This window comes from Dermacentor andersoni, chromosome 3 (assembly GCF_023375885.2).
Source record: "Dermacentor andersoni chromosome 3, qqDerAnde1_hic_scaffold, whole genome shotgun sequence".
Taxonomy (NCBI): Eukaryota; Metazoa; Arthropoda; class Arachnida; order Ixodida; family Ixodidae; genus Dermacentor; species Dermacentor andersoni.
The window spans coordinates 3143987-3161816 of record NC_092816.1 but is presented as its reverse complement, the minus strand read 5'-3'; the positions used below and the strand labels follow the sequence as shown (position 1 = coordinate 3161816).

Genomic DNA, 17830 nt, shown 5'->3' with positions numbered 1-17830 from the left:
ATCAAGGTGTAGACGAGCCGTATGTAAAAATACTGAAAGATGTCTATAGCGGCTCCACAGCCACCATAGTCCTCCACAAAGAAAGCAACAAAATCCCAATAAAGAAATGCGTCAGACAGGGAGATACGATCTCTCCAATGCTATTCACAGCGTGTTTACAGGAGGTATTCAGAGACCTGGATTGGGAAGAATTGGGGATAAGAGTAAATGGAGAATACCTTAGTAACTTGCGCTTCGCTGATACTGATATTGCCTTGCTTAGTAACTCAGGGGACCAACTGCAATGCATGCTCACTGACCTCGAGAGGCAGAGCAGAAGTGTGGGACTAAAAATTAATCTGCAGAAAACTAAAGTAATGTTTAACAGTCTCGGAAGAGAACAGCAGTTTACGATAGGTAGCGAGACACGAAGTGGTAAGGGAATACATCTACTTAGGACAGGTAGTGACTGCTGATCGGGATCATGAGAGTGAAATAATCAGAAGAATAAGAATGGGCTGGGGTGCGTTTGGCAGGCATTCGCAGATCATGAACAGCAGGTTACCATTATCTCTCAAGAGAAAAGTGTATAACAGCTGTGTCCTACCAGTACTCACGTACGGGGCAGAAACCTGGAGGCTTACGAAAAGGGTTCCACTTAAATTGAGGACGACGCAACGAGCTATGGAAAGAAGAATGATAGGTGTAACGTTAAGAGATAAGAAAAGAACAGATTGGATGAGGGAACAAACGCGCGTTAATGACATCTTAGTTGAAATCAAGAAAAAGAAATGGGCATGGGCAGGACATGTAATGAGGAGGGAAGATAACCGATGGTCATTAATGGCTACGGACTGGATTCCGAGGGAAGAGAAGCGTAGCAGGGGGCGACAGAAAGTTAGGTGGGCAGATGAGATAAAGAAGTTGCGGTCATGTACAATTAGTACATGACCGGGGCAGTTGGAGGAGTATGGGAGAGGCCTTTGCCCTGCAGTGGGCGTAACCAGGCTGATGATGATGATGATGATGATGATGACTCTAGACCTAGACCTTTACAAGCCAGTTGGTAGCTCAGCTAATGCTCCCTCCACTTACGGCTAGTATCCACCTTGGGAAGCACTACTGCAGCTGCGGTGTATACATTTAATGTCAAGGCTTGTTTCAGCTTTGCAGGTGTTACAGTTAGCGTTACTTGCCATGGTTACGATCCTATTCTTATTTTACGTGTCGCTACAAAAGTGCAAGAAAGCCAACGACCGCAGTAAAATTTTCACTTTGACTGGTCAGTGTCTTCCTTGTGCCAAGTTAATTCCCGACCAAATTAGCTGTTGTCAAGCCCTTGATTTCATGCTGTTGTAATATTGGACAAATATCGAACTGATAATCATTTAAAGAAGTAGTAGATGCAGTGCAACAAAATATGTTTTGTCAGTACATAACACCTGTACCAAAATAGTTATCCCAACATTCACAAAGAAGTATATTTGTGCTCTTTGTATTCTTTTCCCACTCCTTGTAAACTGCAAGACAACAGTTCTCGCCTAAGCTCGTGCAAGTATATGCATGTCTAATGATTTAATGGCATCATCACTAACCAACTTTAATGTGTACCAAAGTTGGTAATGAAACCTTATTGGAGGTTTTCATACAAAGTATGACATCTGCCACTACACGTGTACAGCAGAGCAAACGACTTTACATTATGCCCCTTTATTTTTAAGAGCTTAAGATACAGCTTAGACAAACAAGCACACGTTGAGTGCACGTAATGCATTGCAGGCCTCTCATTTTGTTCAGCCATTCTCAACATTTGAGCACCATGCCTGTAGATAGTTCTACATTTTCAGAGTCTGAAAAGACCACGGTTTTGTGATGCTGGTGGATCAGTATTAGCATACTATACCATGCATGCCGGCTATAGCAGTGTGCATAATAAGCATGTCTGCCATGGCGGCTGCATTTCGATGGGGGTGAAATGCGAAAACACACATGTACTGTAACACCCAGCTGCACATTAAAGAACCTCAGGTGGTCCAAATTACTGGAGTCCCTCACTACAGCGTGCCTCATAATCTGATCGTGGTTTTGGTATGTCAAACCCCATAAATTATTTTTAAAAATTTAAAGCATGTCTGAAATAGGGCAACAAATATACGATTCTATTTCCCTTTTTCCACAGGCCATGAGTAGGTTCCACTGCACGTGCATATTATATGCCAGTAGACTTGTACTGGTGTGAAAATGCATGTATACATATGCAAAAACCACATATGTACCATTTCCATGACCGAATAAGCTCAGGTAAACTGCACTCTAAACAGTTGCATATATTGCCAAGGGCAGTAGAACTGAGTGGAAGTGTGTGGACAGTGCATATTAAGCAAGCTAAAGAAAGCCAGCAGAAAGGCTGTTTCCGGTCTCTCCACAGCCACCACCTTGCATAATTGCTCATAGATGCTTAAGGGAGGAGTAAAAAAATGCAGTTTATTTCATACTAAATACATATGTGATTCAGTATGGTTCCCGTACCCGCTGCGGTTGCTCAGTGGCTACGGTGTTAGGCTGCTGAGCACGAGGTCGCGGGATCGAATCCCGGCCACAGCGGCCGCATTTCGATGGGGGCGAAATGCGAAAACACCCGTGTGCTTAGATTTAGGTGCACGTTAAAGAACCCCAGGTGGTCGAAATTTCCGGAGTCCTCCACTACGGCGTGCCTCATAATCAGAAAGTGGTTTTGGCACGTAAAACCCCATAATTTATTTATCAGTATGGTTCCTATGAATATGACTACTAGAGCAGTTCCTTAGCATATGCAAAATCTTTACAGAGAGTCTAGAAATCTTAATTATCAATGCACCAAAAATAATAAATTGCCTTGTTAAAATGGTTATTCGGATGTTTATAACATGGATGCAGGGACCAGTTAGCTTTTTTTTAGAGTATCACTAAAAGTAGTAGACTTTCTTTTCAAATAAAGTAAACAATGCAGAGAAAGAACAGGCTCTTGGATGGAATTGTAAGCTTAAAAGGCAGCAAAGGAACATCCACAACTCTATTAAGTATATCTTTCCAGTAACCAATGTTCTAAAAGAATCATGGCTGCAAAAAAAAAAAGAATCATGGCTGCAGAAACTATACCGTTGTCACACATGCACACCAAACTGATTTATGGTGCTTTCAAAAGTTACCAATTGGAATTACAACTTAACTGTGGCTGGCCTACCACAAAGAGCTTGTTGTGGGCCCTGGAGCCATCTTTTGATAGGAGGCCCACCATTTCTATTAAGTGGAAAGGCTTGATTTTCACCCTGGAATACTTTGTTGCAAGTTTCTGCGGACAACTGGGACTCCCATGCAGAAAGTTGGTCGATGAGATCACAGCTACGGAACTTCCTCTTCATGATGCAGCTGCTTACGCAGGGATTGGTGGGCTCATTTGGTTTCTGCATGAGTTAAACATCAACAGTGTAAAACAAATTGTGCATCGAAATTATTATTAAAATGAATTAATGCACCTAGAAGAAAGTCATATTAAAAGGACACTAAACGCAAATAGTATGTCAAGTTAAAGTGATAGATTAGTGCTTGAGAATCTCTAAGGTGTCAATACTATCGTGAACAAAGCCTCACTAATCGAGAAATTGAGGTAAATGCAGGACACAGTTGTAGACTCCCTCGGGAAATTCAAGTACTTGCCTGATGACTGAGGCACTCCTTTAAACTCTCCCTCTACTACTCAGCCACTCGTTATAAAAACATCATTGTATAGCATCATTGTCCAGTTCTATTTCATTTTTTAAAAGAACTCATTGGCATATTACTCTTGACAACGATGCAGTTTCATTTTCACTCGACTCTGCGCCGCACGTGCTTTTGCATTTCAGTATTTTCGATATCGCATAGTGCTGCGCTGATTTTGCTAGCTTGCAAAACTCACGCAAACTGAAACTAGCAGAGAATTCCACTTCCACGTGATGTTGCGGAATGCCTGATGCCCCTTGACCAAAAGGAGCGGCGAATCCACCGCTCTGTCTTGGCTCGCAGTTTCTCCATGGCCGCGTGTTTGCATTTTGCCCACTCTATCAACATGCCTCAACTTGGCTGTAGTTCACTGTCCGCTTATTCTAGGTGTGCATTTGCAATTGTGCAAAAATCTGTACCGCCGTGTGTCGGGCACCGTTTTACTCACTGAAGGCAGCAAAAAGGACGGTCATGGGTCATGCAACGTGACCACTCCCCGGTTGGGTAGTGGGAGATTTGAATTGCAATAGAGGTATTTGGACCCTTCAGATGCAATTTCCTCGTAAACGAAGTCTTGGCATGAAACAAGCGTTGTGAGGTGTCTCAAATAGTATTTAAACAGTCCACGTCAACTTAGTATTTGCCTTTAGAGTTTCTTTAAGGGAGTACTCACACATAAACTTTGTGCCCCACTATTGTGCTTCTTTAGGTAGTTGTTAACGCCACAATTACGACATGGAGCCTCAATTCCTTAAGCAGCACAAATTATTATTACATCACATTTTATGCAGCTAGCTTAAAATTTATTCCATTTGCAGGACTATTTCGTACATGAAGGAGGAGACTATTCACATCGCGGAAACCATTGTCAGAATTCTTGCAGTGTCACAAAGAACTCGAGCACGAGATAGCTGGCTCAGTGCAGTAATTGACAGTGATATAATGACCTTGTCACTAAAAGCTGTCAAAGTGACCCTTCCAATTGTGCACTTCTTTTTGAAGTGCAGGAGGACCCTCTCTCCCCTGTTATCCTGTTGAGTGTTGATTGATCTGTTTTCGCAGCATGGTCATAGTGCATGTGCACACATCAGTTGGGTCTGGTACAATGAGACCGCCACATCGAGTATTGGTGACATGAATAGAGTTCTGTTTCATGTCCAAAGTGGATTGACACTTTGCGCATGTTTATATCTGTAACAATAAAAGGTAATGTATTAATTAATAATCTTTCTGTATTATTAAACAAGTAATTGAGGCTCCATAGCCTAATTGCTGAGTTTACAGCTATCCATTCTTGGTACTGTAAAAACGAGACAAAAATGTTGTGGTATACTCCTAAAAAAACTGAGTACTCTCTCGTCAGCACAAACAATCACAAACTTATCATTGTTTTGATGTCAGATTCACATTGGATATTGTAAATTTCAGTAGGGAAAGGCCATTTTTCTTACTGACAAATAACGCAACATAAAACTCCCTTTCCTGATGCCGATAGCATTTAAACAATGCAATTTGGCAAGGTTGAGTTCAGACATTTATAATCAATTTACACGACTAGACTGCCAGTACTAATAATTGGTAAACTATAAGCAAAAATCAGGGGTTGTCAAGTAGCCTTCCGCCATGAAACCAAAAACTAAGCTTGCATTAGCCATTTTTTTTTCTGCATTGCTTCGAAAACTTGTTGTTTCACTTCTGATAATTTGTGATACCTTTGTTAGCGGATGGAGAACAGTAACAACTTTTACACTCGGTTATTGCGAAGTTGGCTAGTTTTACATTAATCAAAAATGCCATATAGTTTATTATTTTAGAATATGAATAGTTAGCACGTAATACTCAATTTATATTCAAAACTTCAAATATTTGTCCACCTCTACAAATACTTCCTTTACCAGTGTTCATGCCAAAGCCCCCCTCTCCCCCTTATATGTATTCAGCATCCACCTCTACAATCCTGAGGCATACTGATGTTATGTTGAGGCAAAAACATGAGGCATGATTAGATTTGCAAAGTGTGATAAGCACCAGCCTGCAACAGCTTGGATCTGCGCGCTGTACTGACTAATACGTCACATCTTGTAACAGCCATGTAGTGCTTCTCAAGAATCATGAATAAAAAAGCAAGAAATCCTGAGGCATGGTTAGATTTGCACTGTGTGGTAAGAACCAGTCTGCTACAGCTCGGATCTGCCCACTGTGCTGACTAATCATACGTCACGTACTTGCAACAGGCGTGTAGTGCTTCTCAAGAATCGTGTTCAAGCTGCACACCCCAAAACATATGCTGGATATATTCAAAAATACAAGTACATGTTTTGCTTGCCAAGTGACTTCTAGTGTGCTCAGTTATGTAAAGTGTGCTATTATATGATTAATGTAACTTGCTAATGCAAAGAAAAAGCAAGCCAGCACCTCTTGCTTCATATATATGCACTGAACCAAGAAAGTAATTAAGGAAGAGGAACATCAGAACTAAACATAAATATTCGTGCGCTTACTGGCATAAAATAATTCTCAATGCAATTGATGTTTGGATGAGGCATGCAGCGTGAATGAAAGCCTCGTTTAATACTTTCCAAAGCGTCCCTTTTACCTGTGTTGCTCAGCACCATTCAAGAAGCTTTCACCATTTAATTTTTCATTTGAACAAATTAGAGAATTCTGTCTCGCAATATGCCATGCGATTGACTTCATTTTTTGAAGTTACATGTCAAGAAATCAGTGCTAGAAGAGAACATAGCATTATGCACAGCCGCATAACATGAATGCACTTTCTAAAAACGCATGATTCATGATAATTCATTGTGGTTGTAACTAACTCCAACTGAAGCAGACTGAGAACATATCTGGGCATTGCATTCAATAGCTGATATAAAATGAAAAGACTGCTGCTTGTAGGTATGAAGGAACCAAGACTTATAGGTTCGCAAACTTCATAGTATCGACGAGGAAAACATTGCAACTAAATAGTGCAACACATGTAGTTAATTTCCTTTCCCTCTGTCCTCTGGTAGCTTCAACACTAGTTAAGGAGGGAAGGTGTTGAAGGTCCGAAGTCGGCGCCCCTCGATGATCCGAGTGCACGGTGGGAGCGCGAAGGAAGAGCCGTTGTCCCATAAAGTGACGCTTTATTCAAACGCCGAGGCGTCTGTCTGAGTCCAAGCCCGGAGCTCCGCTCTTCACCACAAACATGACTTTTTAAGCCCTCAGTTGCACAAAGGAGTCGCAAACCAGCCAATCAGACATGCGATTTCACAGCATCGTAACCAATAGCACAACCACCTTCGTGCTGCACATGGCATTGGTGGAAATAGTGGCACTCTTTACAACACGCCAGCGGATAGGATTTCTCGAAGACACCTGTCATCTCCCTCTGCCCTACGTTGGGCTACGAGTATCGGCCCCTGATGTCCTCCTTTTTTCACCTGCAAGCGGCCGCCATGCAAGATGCTAGAATGTTTCCATGAAACCATAGCTTATTGACTGCATATCTGCCGGGCAGTGGGCTGCCATGCCAGTACTGAGAAAACTGTCTCCCATGCAGCTGTGGGCCAGTTCGCTTGAAATCCAAACATCATAATTGGGACCCGATGGCGATCGCACACAAAAGCATCCCTCGGTCGTAGCCGGCTAAGTGTTGGTAAAGCTACCGCCGTTTTCACTGGCATTCTCAGAAGGCGCACGCGGATGCCAAACATGAAACCGGCTGGGCAGTGTCGCGTCGCCCAATTTCCGAGACGGTCGACAGGACATAAGGGAAGCGCGTGGGCATTAGTGGTGAATGGATGGATGTTATGAGCGTCCCCTTTGGAACGGGGCGGTAGGTTGCGCCACCAAGCTCTTGATATTATACTGCCTAATATCCTACCTAGGTTAAACAAAGTGGTGACGGTGACCTCAAGCACCCCCTACCTTTCATCTTCACGCCCGTCTTCCCGAACGCTCCCCTTCAGCTCGGGCCGTCTACCCTTTTGTTCCGAGCGCAGCCACTAATCCGTTTTCTCTCCACGCGTGGGTGTTTCCCGCGTCCCCTCTTCGCTGAACTCACCTGCGTGCTTCGTTTCCGCTTATGCGCCGATACAGCAGGTGTGAACTCGTCCTGCGCTTTGCTGTAGTCGCCTAAACTGGGCCACAAGATAACAGCATGGTCAACTCCCTAACCTCAAACTGACTCATGTGATGAAATACAGTCGAACCCACTTTTAACCATACCGGTTTGAACAATATATCGGTTATAACAATGAAAAGCTGCTGCACTGTCAACTTTCGTATATTTTCTATGGAGAAATAATGCGCTTACAACAATGTCCTCCATGCCGCATTATCGGTTGTAGCGAAGTTTGGCTGCTGGATGTCCGTGCCGAAAGGTAATGGAATGCGAAATCCTTGGGAAAAAAAAGTGAAATGCGTGCCGCTACATGACCGCCTGTCAGCCCTACTGCCGCCGCGCACAACTGCAGCCGGGTGTGCTGCCGCTGCGCCTACTTCGCTATCATGAACCGCCATGAGGGAAGCGCATCGGTGGCGTAAATTGCACTGCCAACGCTTGCGTCACTGCCCTGTCGCCTTTTAAGCGGCGTCATACCCTGCTAGACGCTGCGTTTGTTTCAACGAGAAACATTGGGAGCGATGCAATCGCGACACGCACGCGAGCATGTCACATGGTATTTTGCGGGCATCTGCAGTATGCTGGAAAACACTGTACCTAATAGATAGAAAGTTAGAAACTGTTTATTCGGACGTTTGGCAAAGCGCTCTACAACCTTCTAAGTGGAATTTTTCGCCTAACTTCGTTGCTTCAGAAGATGGTTCAATAATCTTGACTAATTATGCAATTAAGCAGACTACAAAAAAATGGCCAGGCTTAGCTTGGTTAAGCCAAGAATGCGTTGCATATTGTGTTGGGGCCCAGCTTTTCCTCCGGCTGTCGTGACGTCACGTCACGTGGTTGCGCTAAAGGTCAATGGTGCCTGCCCGGCCGCGCCCAAGGGCTGAACTGAGTGATTGCAATATGCAACGCATAATAGTGTAGAGTGTATCGGCATATTTTTAAACTGTGGCTAAACTTTGCTGGGACACTGTATATGGAGGTTCTACACCACGCAGACGAACTCCCCGGTCAAGAATGCTTTAACAACAAGGATGCACGTTTTGCAGCCACTTCGCATCAAATTATGCTATTAAATTTCGTTGAAGAATTGATGCAATTATATAATGCATGTCGATGACGTAGCTGCAGCCCAAGCAACCCTAGCCGGCTGCCAATGATTGGCCGATTGTTGGGAAATAGTCGGCAGCCGGCTCCACTGGCCCGACGTCTCCTTCCAGCTACATCGGCACGCGGTCGGCCGCGCGTGCTAGGCCTCCGTCGGAGCACGACTGAACGCCGAGCGCGCCAAACGCTCGTCGGTGCGACAAGCCGGCAATGCATCGCTTTAGTTGCCGACTGAACTTTGGCTCCACGTATTTATTTTTTGTTAGGCAGCATAAAATGTATTGCACTAAGTACATAACTACAATAATAACAAGCATTTTCCATGCTGCCACAGCTGATGCACACTGCCGAAGCACCAGACTGCAACTCTGGACCTTTTTTTTAAATTCCTTTTTAATGAGTTTGCTCGTGTTGCTGCTTGGTTTCAACTCGTGTGTCGCTAAAAGGTGGCATTTTTTGTTTCTCCGCACTGGTGAAACGCTTTGCATTGCTTTTAAACTGGTTCGTTCGCAGCTGGTTCGGTTCGACTGGGTAGGAGGTGTCTTTTTCGCATGAACCGTGGCAAGCAGAGATACTAATTAAACACTGTGAAAAATGCAAGAAGAAAGAATGCGACCTCATTGCGAAATTTGAGCGCGAACGAACAAGCAATGTAAACGCGCATGCCTACTTCCAACGACAAGCTGATATAGCTTCTGGCGACTCGGACTAAGGGAAAAAAGTAAAGGAAAATAGTCCAGAGGCGGGGAAGCATGCGGGCAAGAAGGGAGGACCGAGGCCGAGTAGCGTGGCCGCGTAACCGTAGTGTGGAGCTAGGAGGGGAAAGAAAAATACAAACCGTGCGCAACCAGGGAAGGCAGGCGGACAAGCGCGGGAAACGTCGGTCGCTGTAGGCTGGGCTTGCGGCCGAGAAGCCAGCGGTGTCAGTAAATTTTGAATAAACGTTGCGATCTATCTGAGCCCAAGATGAGAAATTCAGAAACGCACCCAAGGCAGCACCACAAAAGCACTTGCTTGCGAAAGAATTAACATGGATGCATACGCTATAGTTGCGTCGCAACAAATGTACAGTTGTAATATTTTTTAAACAGTATAGTTTTACCTATACAGCTTTGCCTAATATAGTTATAAGCTTCTGGCTGAAAACATGTAACGGCTTACATTAGGCAATATTATATAGGTTTCCTTTTTCTTGTCCATCAATTGCTGCTGTCAACTTCATACGTTTCATATCGCTCTTGCGCAAGAGGAAGGGCCTTCTCGATAATGGCACCACTTCCCAAATGGCAGACTGCGCGCTGCATGCAGGCGGCCACGTAACCTATACCTCATCTAAAATAAAGCTTCGTCATTACAATATATGACTCATGCGTGTACTGCCTCAGTATACGAAATCGCATCCGTCGGAAGTCTCATTGTGGATATTTTATATATGAACGTCCGGTAGATATCCCGCACTACTTCTAGCTGGCATATATATATATATATATATATATATATATATATATATATATAAACAGTCGTTTGACGTGATCGAACTTTCGGTTTCCGCGTTCGAATATACATGTTTTCTGGTTTTTATATGGGGCTATGGTGCACTTACGTGACAAATCGAGACCACCGAACGTCCGAAATGACGTCTAATTGATAAAGACATATACCATATGCATAAACGAGGTTTACGCCTAAATGAGTATTTGTAATTAATGACATAATGTAGCGAATGGGTGCAACCACACACAGAGACACACGTAGTTGGAGTGCCTGAATGCTGGTGTAAATTGACCATTGAAATAATGAAATAACATTACTATAAAAGGAGGTGTTCTTTACTTGCTGCTACCAGCGTGAGCCAGAGAAGAGGCGACACACGAGAGATACGCACCTAATATTGGCACGAATATAGCGCGAGTTTTCCCCCCGACATTTCGAGCCTTGGAACGCGCCTCGCATTATATTCGGGCTCGTGACATGAACATAACGTGTGCAATTTTCTTTTACTTTATCTAACGCTGACATTTCACCGTGCGCAAGAGCACGCGAGCTGGGAGTTTTCACTGTTCATTTCGCGCCGCCTTTATCCGCCCGGTTTAAAACGCTCTTAGTGCCGCATCAATATGGTTACGGCGTATTAATCGAAACCTTGTGCAAGACGATCGGCGGTGATGTGCAGGCGCGCCAAGCGAGCGGCCTTCGAAGTCGCCCGGAGAATCGTCGCGCAGTGCCTTCGCCGTATTCGATTCTATTACGGGTATTTCTGAAGTGCTGCCTGCCGAATAACTTTGGTCGCATGGGGGGAGAAACCGTCATCGCCGACGGTGACAAAGAAGTCAGCAGTAACAACGAGTAATTGTGCAGGCACTCGTCCTTTCACGGCACTTTGCGACAGCAGTTCGCAGTAACGAGGAATAAATTGCGCCTTGCGAGCACCCGCTTATATACGTCGTTTCCTGTTTCCTTGCGGCATCGCTTCGTGTAATATATATATATATATATATATATATATATATATATATATAATAGTTTTTTTGTGGGACCGAAAGTCCCCTCTCACGTTATATTAGTGGTCGCGTCATTTTGTGCATATACGCTAAGTGTTTTTTTTTTTTTTTTTTTTTAGTGCCGTGCCACAAGGGACCATGCACACTGTCCGACAGCCGCTCAGCCAATTCGTATATTTAAGAAGCTGTGTTGATGCAGCGTTGTCTTGCAGAGGCCGCCAAATTTAATGTCTTGTCATCGGTCACAAGAAAAGCGAGCATAATAATGTAACGTGGCGCGAAAAGTCTTCACGAGTGGTTCAGGCAGCAATTGAACCACACTTTGAAATTGAGCCTTCAGGCCATGCGTTCACACGAGCCAGTGCGTTCCGACAGGCTGCGCAGTGCTTTGAAGAAGTGAGAAGCAGCAATTTTTTGTTGTTGTTGCTTTTGCGTAACAAATGTTGGCGGACGAATATATATAATAACGGAATATGTACCAGCTATACAAAAGCGATGACGGCGGTTCATCACACGGGGAAAAACAGCAACCATCACATACAGACGTCAGTGACAGTTCATCTGGCAGTTAGATTAGCTTCCGGCTAAAGGATGAGTCTGTGTTTTATTTTGGACTGATTGAATTCTAGTAATTAGTGAATAATGAAATCAGAATCAAATCCGCCATATGTGCGGGTGCGCATGCAACGACCACTATTGTGAGAGCAAGAGTTCGTGGCGACCAGTGTGCAAGTCGCAAGAAGAATACACATCGCGTATTACATTTGCTTTACCAAAAAGCACAAGATTTCAATACTTCAAAAACGGATATGTTTGCAACACTATTGTATCGTTCATTATTGCTTTCTTCTTTTGTAGTTAAATTATCGAGAAAATACCTATTTAACGGGGAACAAAATTTAATCAAGTGGATATTGCGTTAGACAGTTCTCGTAATAGTCATCGAAACTGCGGAAAGAGTCAAGCAAAATTGTTCGCGAACGGCGTGTTAATTGTAAACGGCCGTGTCGCAGCACAGCAAAAATCGTCAAACGATCTAAGCGCAGGCGACTCGTGGATTGTACAGTTCTAGGAAACATTTCAGTTGGATGTTTTCTCTGGGGAGGGTGAAAGAAGCGACTATACGAAGCCGAATTGCGAAGAGATGGCAAAATCTGCAATTTTTGTAGCTATTGTCGATTCGTCTAAGAATAGTTAAGCCTGTGTGCCATTCAATGTTAATCATAAAATGGAGCATTTCTGCTGTCGACGTGGATTTGATTGGGAAAAACTAGAGTTGAATCAAATTCTTCCAATTTTTGCTCAATGAACTAATGCCATTCAACAATCAAGCAGTTAAGAATTAATAAATGCATGGTATATCATGAGGGTTTTTTCAGGCGCTGTCTTCTGTGAAGCATATCTACCATTTTTGTGCAAAGCTCCCTGGAAAGCGTATTGGCTCTGTATGCATGCACGCAAATATCGAACTTCGTGCACATATAAACGTGATGCTTTGACGATAAATATTTATTAAAATTCAAATTATTTATTTCAGCCTTGTAAAGGCACAGATAGCGGAGGCGCAGAAAAAGCTGTCAGATACAGATTGACAAAGCCGTAGCCCCCTTTCGCTTGGCAGAACCTTTACAGCGAGACTTTTAAAACAGACAATTGCACACGGTAATAACAGGTATACAATAATGAGCAAGTACAAAAGGAAACAAAACAACATTATACAATATTTATACAATACTCCCCCCCCCCCCAAAAAAAAAAAAACAGAACCTACATGCTAACGTACATAGCACCCAAATTACTGTTCGACGCATTGAAGAGGTCAAAATTATTGTTTGCATAAGCTATATACATATTCGTATAGAGCTACTAATCCTTGCAAAATATAGAACACAGATTTTCATTACACACACACACGCACGCACGCTCGTGCACAGCACACACACCAAAAGGAAACGGCGACGCGCTCACAGGAAGCGCCTGAAAAAAAAAAAAAAAGTGTGGGGAACCGAGGTCGTCTTGCGCTGTCGCATCTCTCTCCCAGAAGGAATGAAGAGGTTCTTGGAAAGCAGGGACGGGCGATTCTCTCTGTCAGCATCAGCTCCCACCAGCGAGGACGGGGCGAGAAAGCGAAGCGGGACTTTCCTTGCTGTCTATTTTTTCTTCGTCAGGCCAACGCAGCCTGCTCGCAGGGGCGCAGGCGAGTTCCCGCCAAATGGCGCGGGGGCGTGAGTTGCCGGCAAATGCTAGCTCTGGATGCCAGCTCGTCTCGCGTCTCTTGGTAGACTAGTTGGTGCATTTCTCTTATCATGGACTGCGCATATAAACGCAAACTACACAAAAGTGACATGGACAAGAACAGCGCAAGCCCTTTCAAGATATGCGTACTCGTAAGTGGCATTTTAATTTCATGTTGTGTAATGCATACCCGTCATTTTCAAGTGAACAAAATTTGCTTTGTATTGCGTAAATGGTTTTGCAACGTATGATAAACTCCTTGTTTTTTGTGTTTATTTTTTCTGACAAGAAGAAAAAAAAGGCTTTATATGAGAATGGATCAAGCGTTCGCGAGTTGGGACAGGGAAATGAGAGACGTACTTTCATGTATATATTTATAATATTATTCTTTCGTCTTGTATTTTCCTTAATTTTTCTCTAGGAAACACTGGAACGACACTGCTTAAATTGAAGCACAGTGTGCGAATGACCTGCTACGCTCGGAACTGTTATCACCATTCGGGAAGAAATCAGGTAAGACGCTTGTCTGGTTGTCATTCCGGAAAAGTAATAATTATTTAGAAGTTGCTTTCGTTCCTTCCCACCGATGAATAAACAAAACTGTAAATACCTGTACGATATACGTCTGGTGCACTGGAGGTAAGAATGGATTGTGTGTTGCGCTTCACCGCATGTGGACTAGAGTAGATCTAGGAACATCAGACAAGAAGACACGTATGTGAAACCCTGCGGATAGCCCATATGTAAGTTCCTCAATTTTTCTGTTGTTGCGTTTTCGTAGTTTATGTGTAATACTTTGTCACCGCGGTCTCGACGTTATGTATACCTATACATTTGTCTCGTGGCAGTCTGCGTGCTATTCTGTTTGTGCAACTATGTGTTGTATTCATTTATCGCGCTGCCTGGATGTTTTTTTGCAATGATGTTGCTACGGAACAGCCGCGACAGTGTGGCTGCACTGAGGATGAGGAAGGCGACGTGGCCCCGCTTGAGATAGCGTCGCCATCTTTGCCACCGTTGGTCTACGTGTAAATATATTGTAAATAGACTTGTGCATCAGCTACACGTAACATTAATTTGGTGGAGGTGGACGTTCCCTGTACCCGTCATGGAGCTTCGCAGCGGTCGCAACGGCGACAGTGCAGCTTCGGCTCTTGCTGGCGGCACTTCATCTACGCAGCCGTCTCCGCCTGCAGCCCCGACCTACGTCGCCGTTTCCCCCCCTCGGGATCCTGGTGTTTTCAACGGAGTCGGCAGTCTTGATGTTGACGACTGGCTCCGCTTATACGAACGTGTCAGCACCAGTCACAGGTGGGATCCGACTATTATGCTTGCGAACGTTCTTTTTTATCTCGACGGAGCTCCACTTGCATGGTTCCACACTCACGAAGAGGAGATCTCGAGCTGGGATCTCTTCAAAGAGAAGCTCCGCGACCTGTTTGGCAATCCGTTCGGTCGCCAGGTCAATGCCAAGAAAGCCCTTTCCACACGTGTGCAGACGTTGACCGAGTCCTACGTGTCGTACATTCTCGACGTCTTGGCCCTTTGTGCCAAGGCTGACCCGACCATGACTGAGGACGATAAGGTTAATCACGTCCTCAAAGGCATTGCTGACGACGCCTTCAATTTACTGGTGTTTACGAACGTCACCAGCATCGATACGATCCTCAAGGAATGCCGCCGTCTCGAGCATGCCAAAAGCCGCAGGGTATCCCAGCACATCACGCGACTTCCCAACACAGCTGCTACGTCATCCTGTGAGGACCTCTTCCACCAGCCGTCGCGATGTGACAACTTGACCCGGATCATTCGTCGTGAGGTTGAAGCCGCACAACCGGCGGCCCCTTCATTCCGATCACCTGATCATTCTCCGGTGACAATCTCCTTGATCCAGGCCGTCGTCCGTCAAGAGTTGCCCAACGTCGGCCTGCACTCCATTCGTTCCGTATGCTCGGAACCTCTCTCTCCACGCACGGCCCCATCGCGCCCTTCTTACTCTTATGGACAGCGCAACCCCTCCGAATGGCAAACCGTGGACGACAAGCCGATCTGTTTTAACTGCCGACGCATTGGACATGTCGCTCGCCACTGCCGCAGCCGCTGGACTTCTCCGACACGCTATTCTCCTAATTACCACCCTCGCCCCTCCAGCGCATCCTTTTCCTTCGCCCCTTCTATGCCCGCTCCATCATCTGACCCTGCGACATCTTTGACACGACCCCGCTACTCCCGCTCGCCTTCTCCCTCCCGTCGTAAATCTCGTTCGCCCCGTCTTGCCGTGCTCCTTCTCCGACCTACTCGCCGCACCTCCGACCGGAAAACTAGACAGTGCAGCTTCTGGAGGTGAAGCTGCAATGACGATATTAGCACGAAATCCTCGCTTCACATTACCCACGAACAAGAATCTTTTCGACGTTCTCGTCGACAATGTTCCTGTGTGCGCGTTGATTGACACCGGGGCGCATGTGTCAATTATGAGTGCTGCTCTTCGCCGTCGCCTCAAGAAAGTTCTGACGCCCGCCCCGAACAGAGTTGCACAAGTCGCCGACGGAGGGACTGTCGCTATTGTTGACATGTGCTCTGCCCGACTCACCATTGCTGACAGACACACCGTCGTTCTCTTCACCGTCATCGAGCATTGCCCTCACGAACTCATTCTCGGTCTGGATTTCCTTGCCAATCATTCTGCCCTCATTGACTGTTCCGGCGGCTCCCTTCGCCTTGACTTGCCTCTTCTTGCCGGCCCTGTGGACCCGCCTCCAAGCCGTTTGAGCTGCATGGATTTTATTTGCCTACCGCCTCACTCTGTGACACACGTCGACTTGTTGTCCTCACCAGCTGTACCTGACGGTAATTACGTGGTCGCACCAATTCCGGCAGTTATCCTTACACATGGTGTTACCGTGCCGCACACTGTGCTGACAATTACTGGCAACCGCACCTGCTTTCCCCTTGTCAATTTCGCGCCAACCACGCAAGTTCTGCCTCAGGGGATTTCATTGGCTATAATTAGCGCTTTGCAGGATGATGAGATCGAGCCATTCACAGTGGAAGGTCGTCACAGCTCAGCCCATACCGTGACGTCATCGCACAATACTGACGTCGACATTGAGAAGATGGTTTCCCCTGACCTTACACATGCTCAAGCTGAAGCTCTTTGCCGCGTTCTTGAAGGCTATCGCGGCATTTTTGACTTTGACTATCGACCCTTACGTCAAACGTCCGTCGTGACCCATCGCATAAACACTGGCGATGCGAACCCTATTCACCGACGTCCATATCGTGTTTCTGCGTCAGAAAGAGCTGTTATCCAACAGGAAGTCAAAAAGATGCTTGCAAAGGACATTATCGAGCCTTCCTGTAGTCCCTGGGCTTCTCCCGTCGTACTTGTCAAAAAGAAGGACGGAACGTGGCGTTTTTGTGTAGATTATCGCCACCTGAACAAAATCACAAAGAAGGACGTGTACCCTTTGCCACGTATTTATGACGCTCTAGACTGCCTGTATGGTGCCACCTATTTTTCTTCTATCGACTTGCGGTCCGGCTACTGGCAGATATCCGTCGACGACATGGACAGAGAGAAGACTGCATTTGTTACACCTGACGGCCTTTATCAGTTCAAGGTGATGCCTTTCGGTCTGTTACGCGCCCGCCACCTTCGAAGGAATGATGGACTCTTTGCTTCAGGGGTTCAAGTGGTCCACCTGTTTGTGCTATCTGGACGACGTCATCGTTTATTCGCCCACCTTTGACACGCATCTAGACCGTCTTTTAGCGTTTCTTGACGTATTCCGAGCAACGCCACGATCCTTCATTACGAGCCCTTATCGACCATCTGGAGTTAGCGCCTGGCGACGCCTCTCTCCGGATGTTTCTCCTTAAGGAGGGGACATTATACCGCCGCAATCTCGATCCACACGGCCTTGACCTTCTACTCGTAATTCCATCGCACCTGCGTTCGACTGTCCTCCAACAACTTCACGACGCTCCCTTGGCTGGACACTTGGGCGTCTCGCGCACATACGACCGTGTACGACGTCGATTCTTTTGGCCGGTCGACATCCCACCGGAACCATTTTTCCGTGTCGGCCTAGACCTGCTTGGACCGTTTCCTCTCTCGGGCTGCGGAAATAAATGGGTCGCCGTCGCTACTGAT

The 17830-nt window shown here is 45.5% G+C and overlaps 1 protein-coding gene across 2 annotated transcripts in view; it reads left to right on the top strand.

Annotated features, from left to right (window-relative positions):
- The window catches only part of LOC126520622 (tyrosine-protein phosphatase non-receptor type 11-like), a 248143-nt gene that overhangs the window by 228807 nt on the left and 1506 nt on the right, over positions 1-17830 (top strand). Inside the window, exon 14 of one of the 2 annotated variants that reach the window (XM_055065673.1) lies at positions 14096-14187. In XM_055065673.1, coding sequence (XP_054921648.1) covers positions 14096-14187 — 92 coding nt within the window. Of the gene's footprint in view, positions 1-14095; positions 14188-17830 lie in introns of those variants that run through there. The other variant, XM_055065671.1, reaches the window with a different exon arrangement.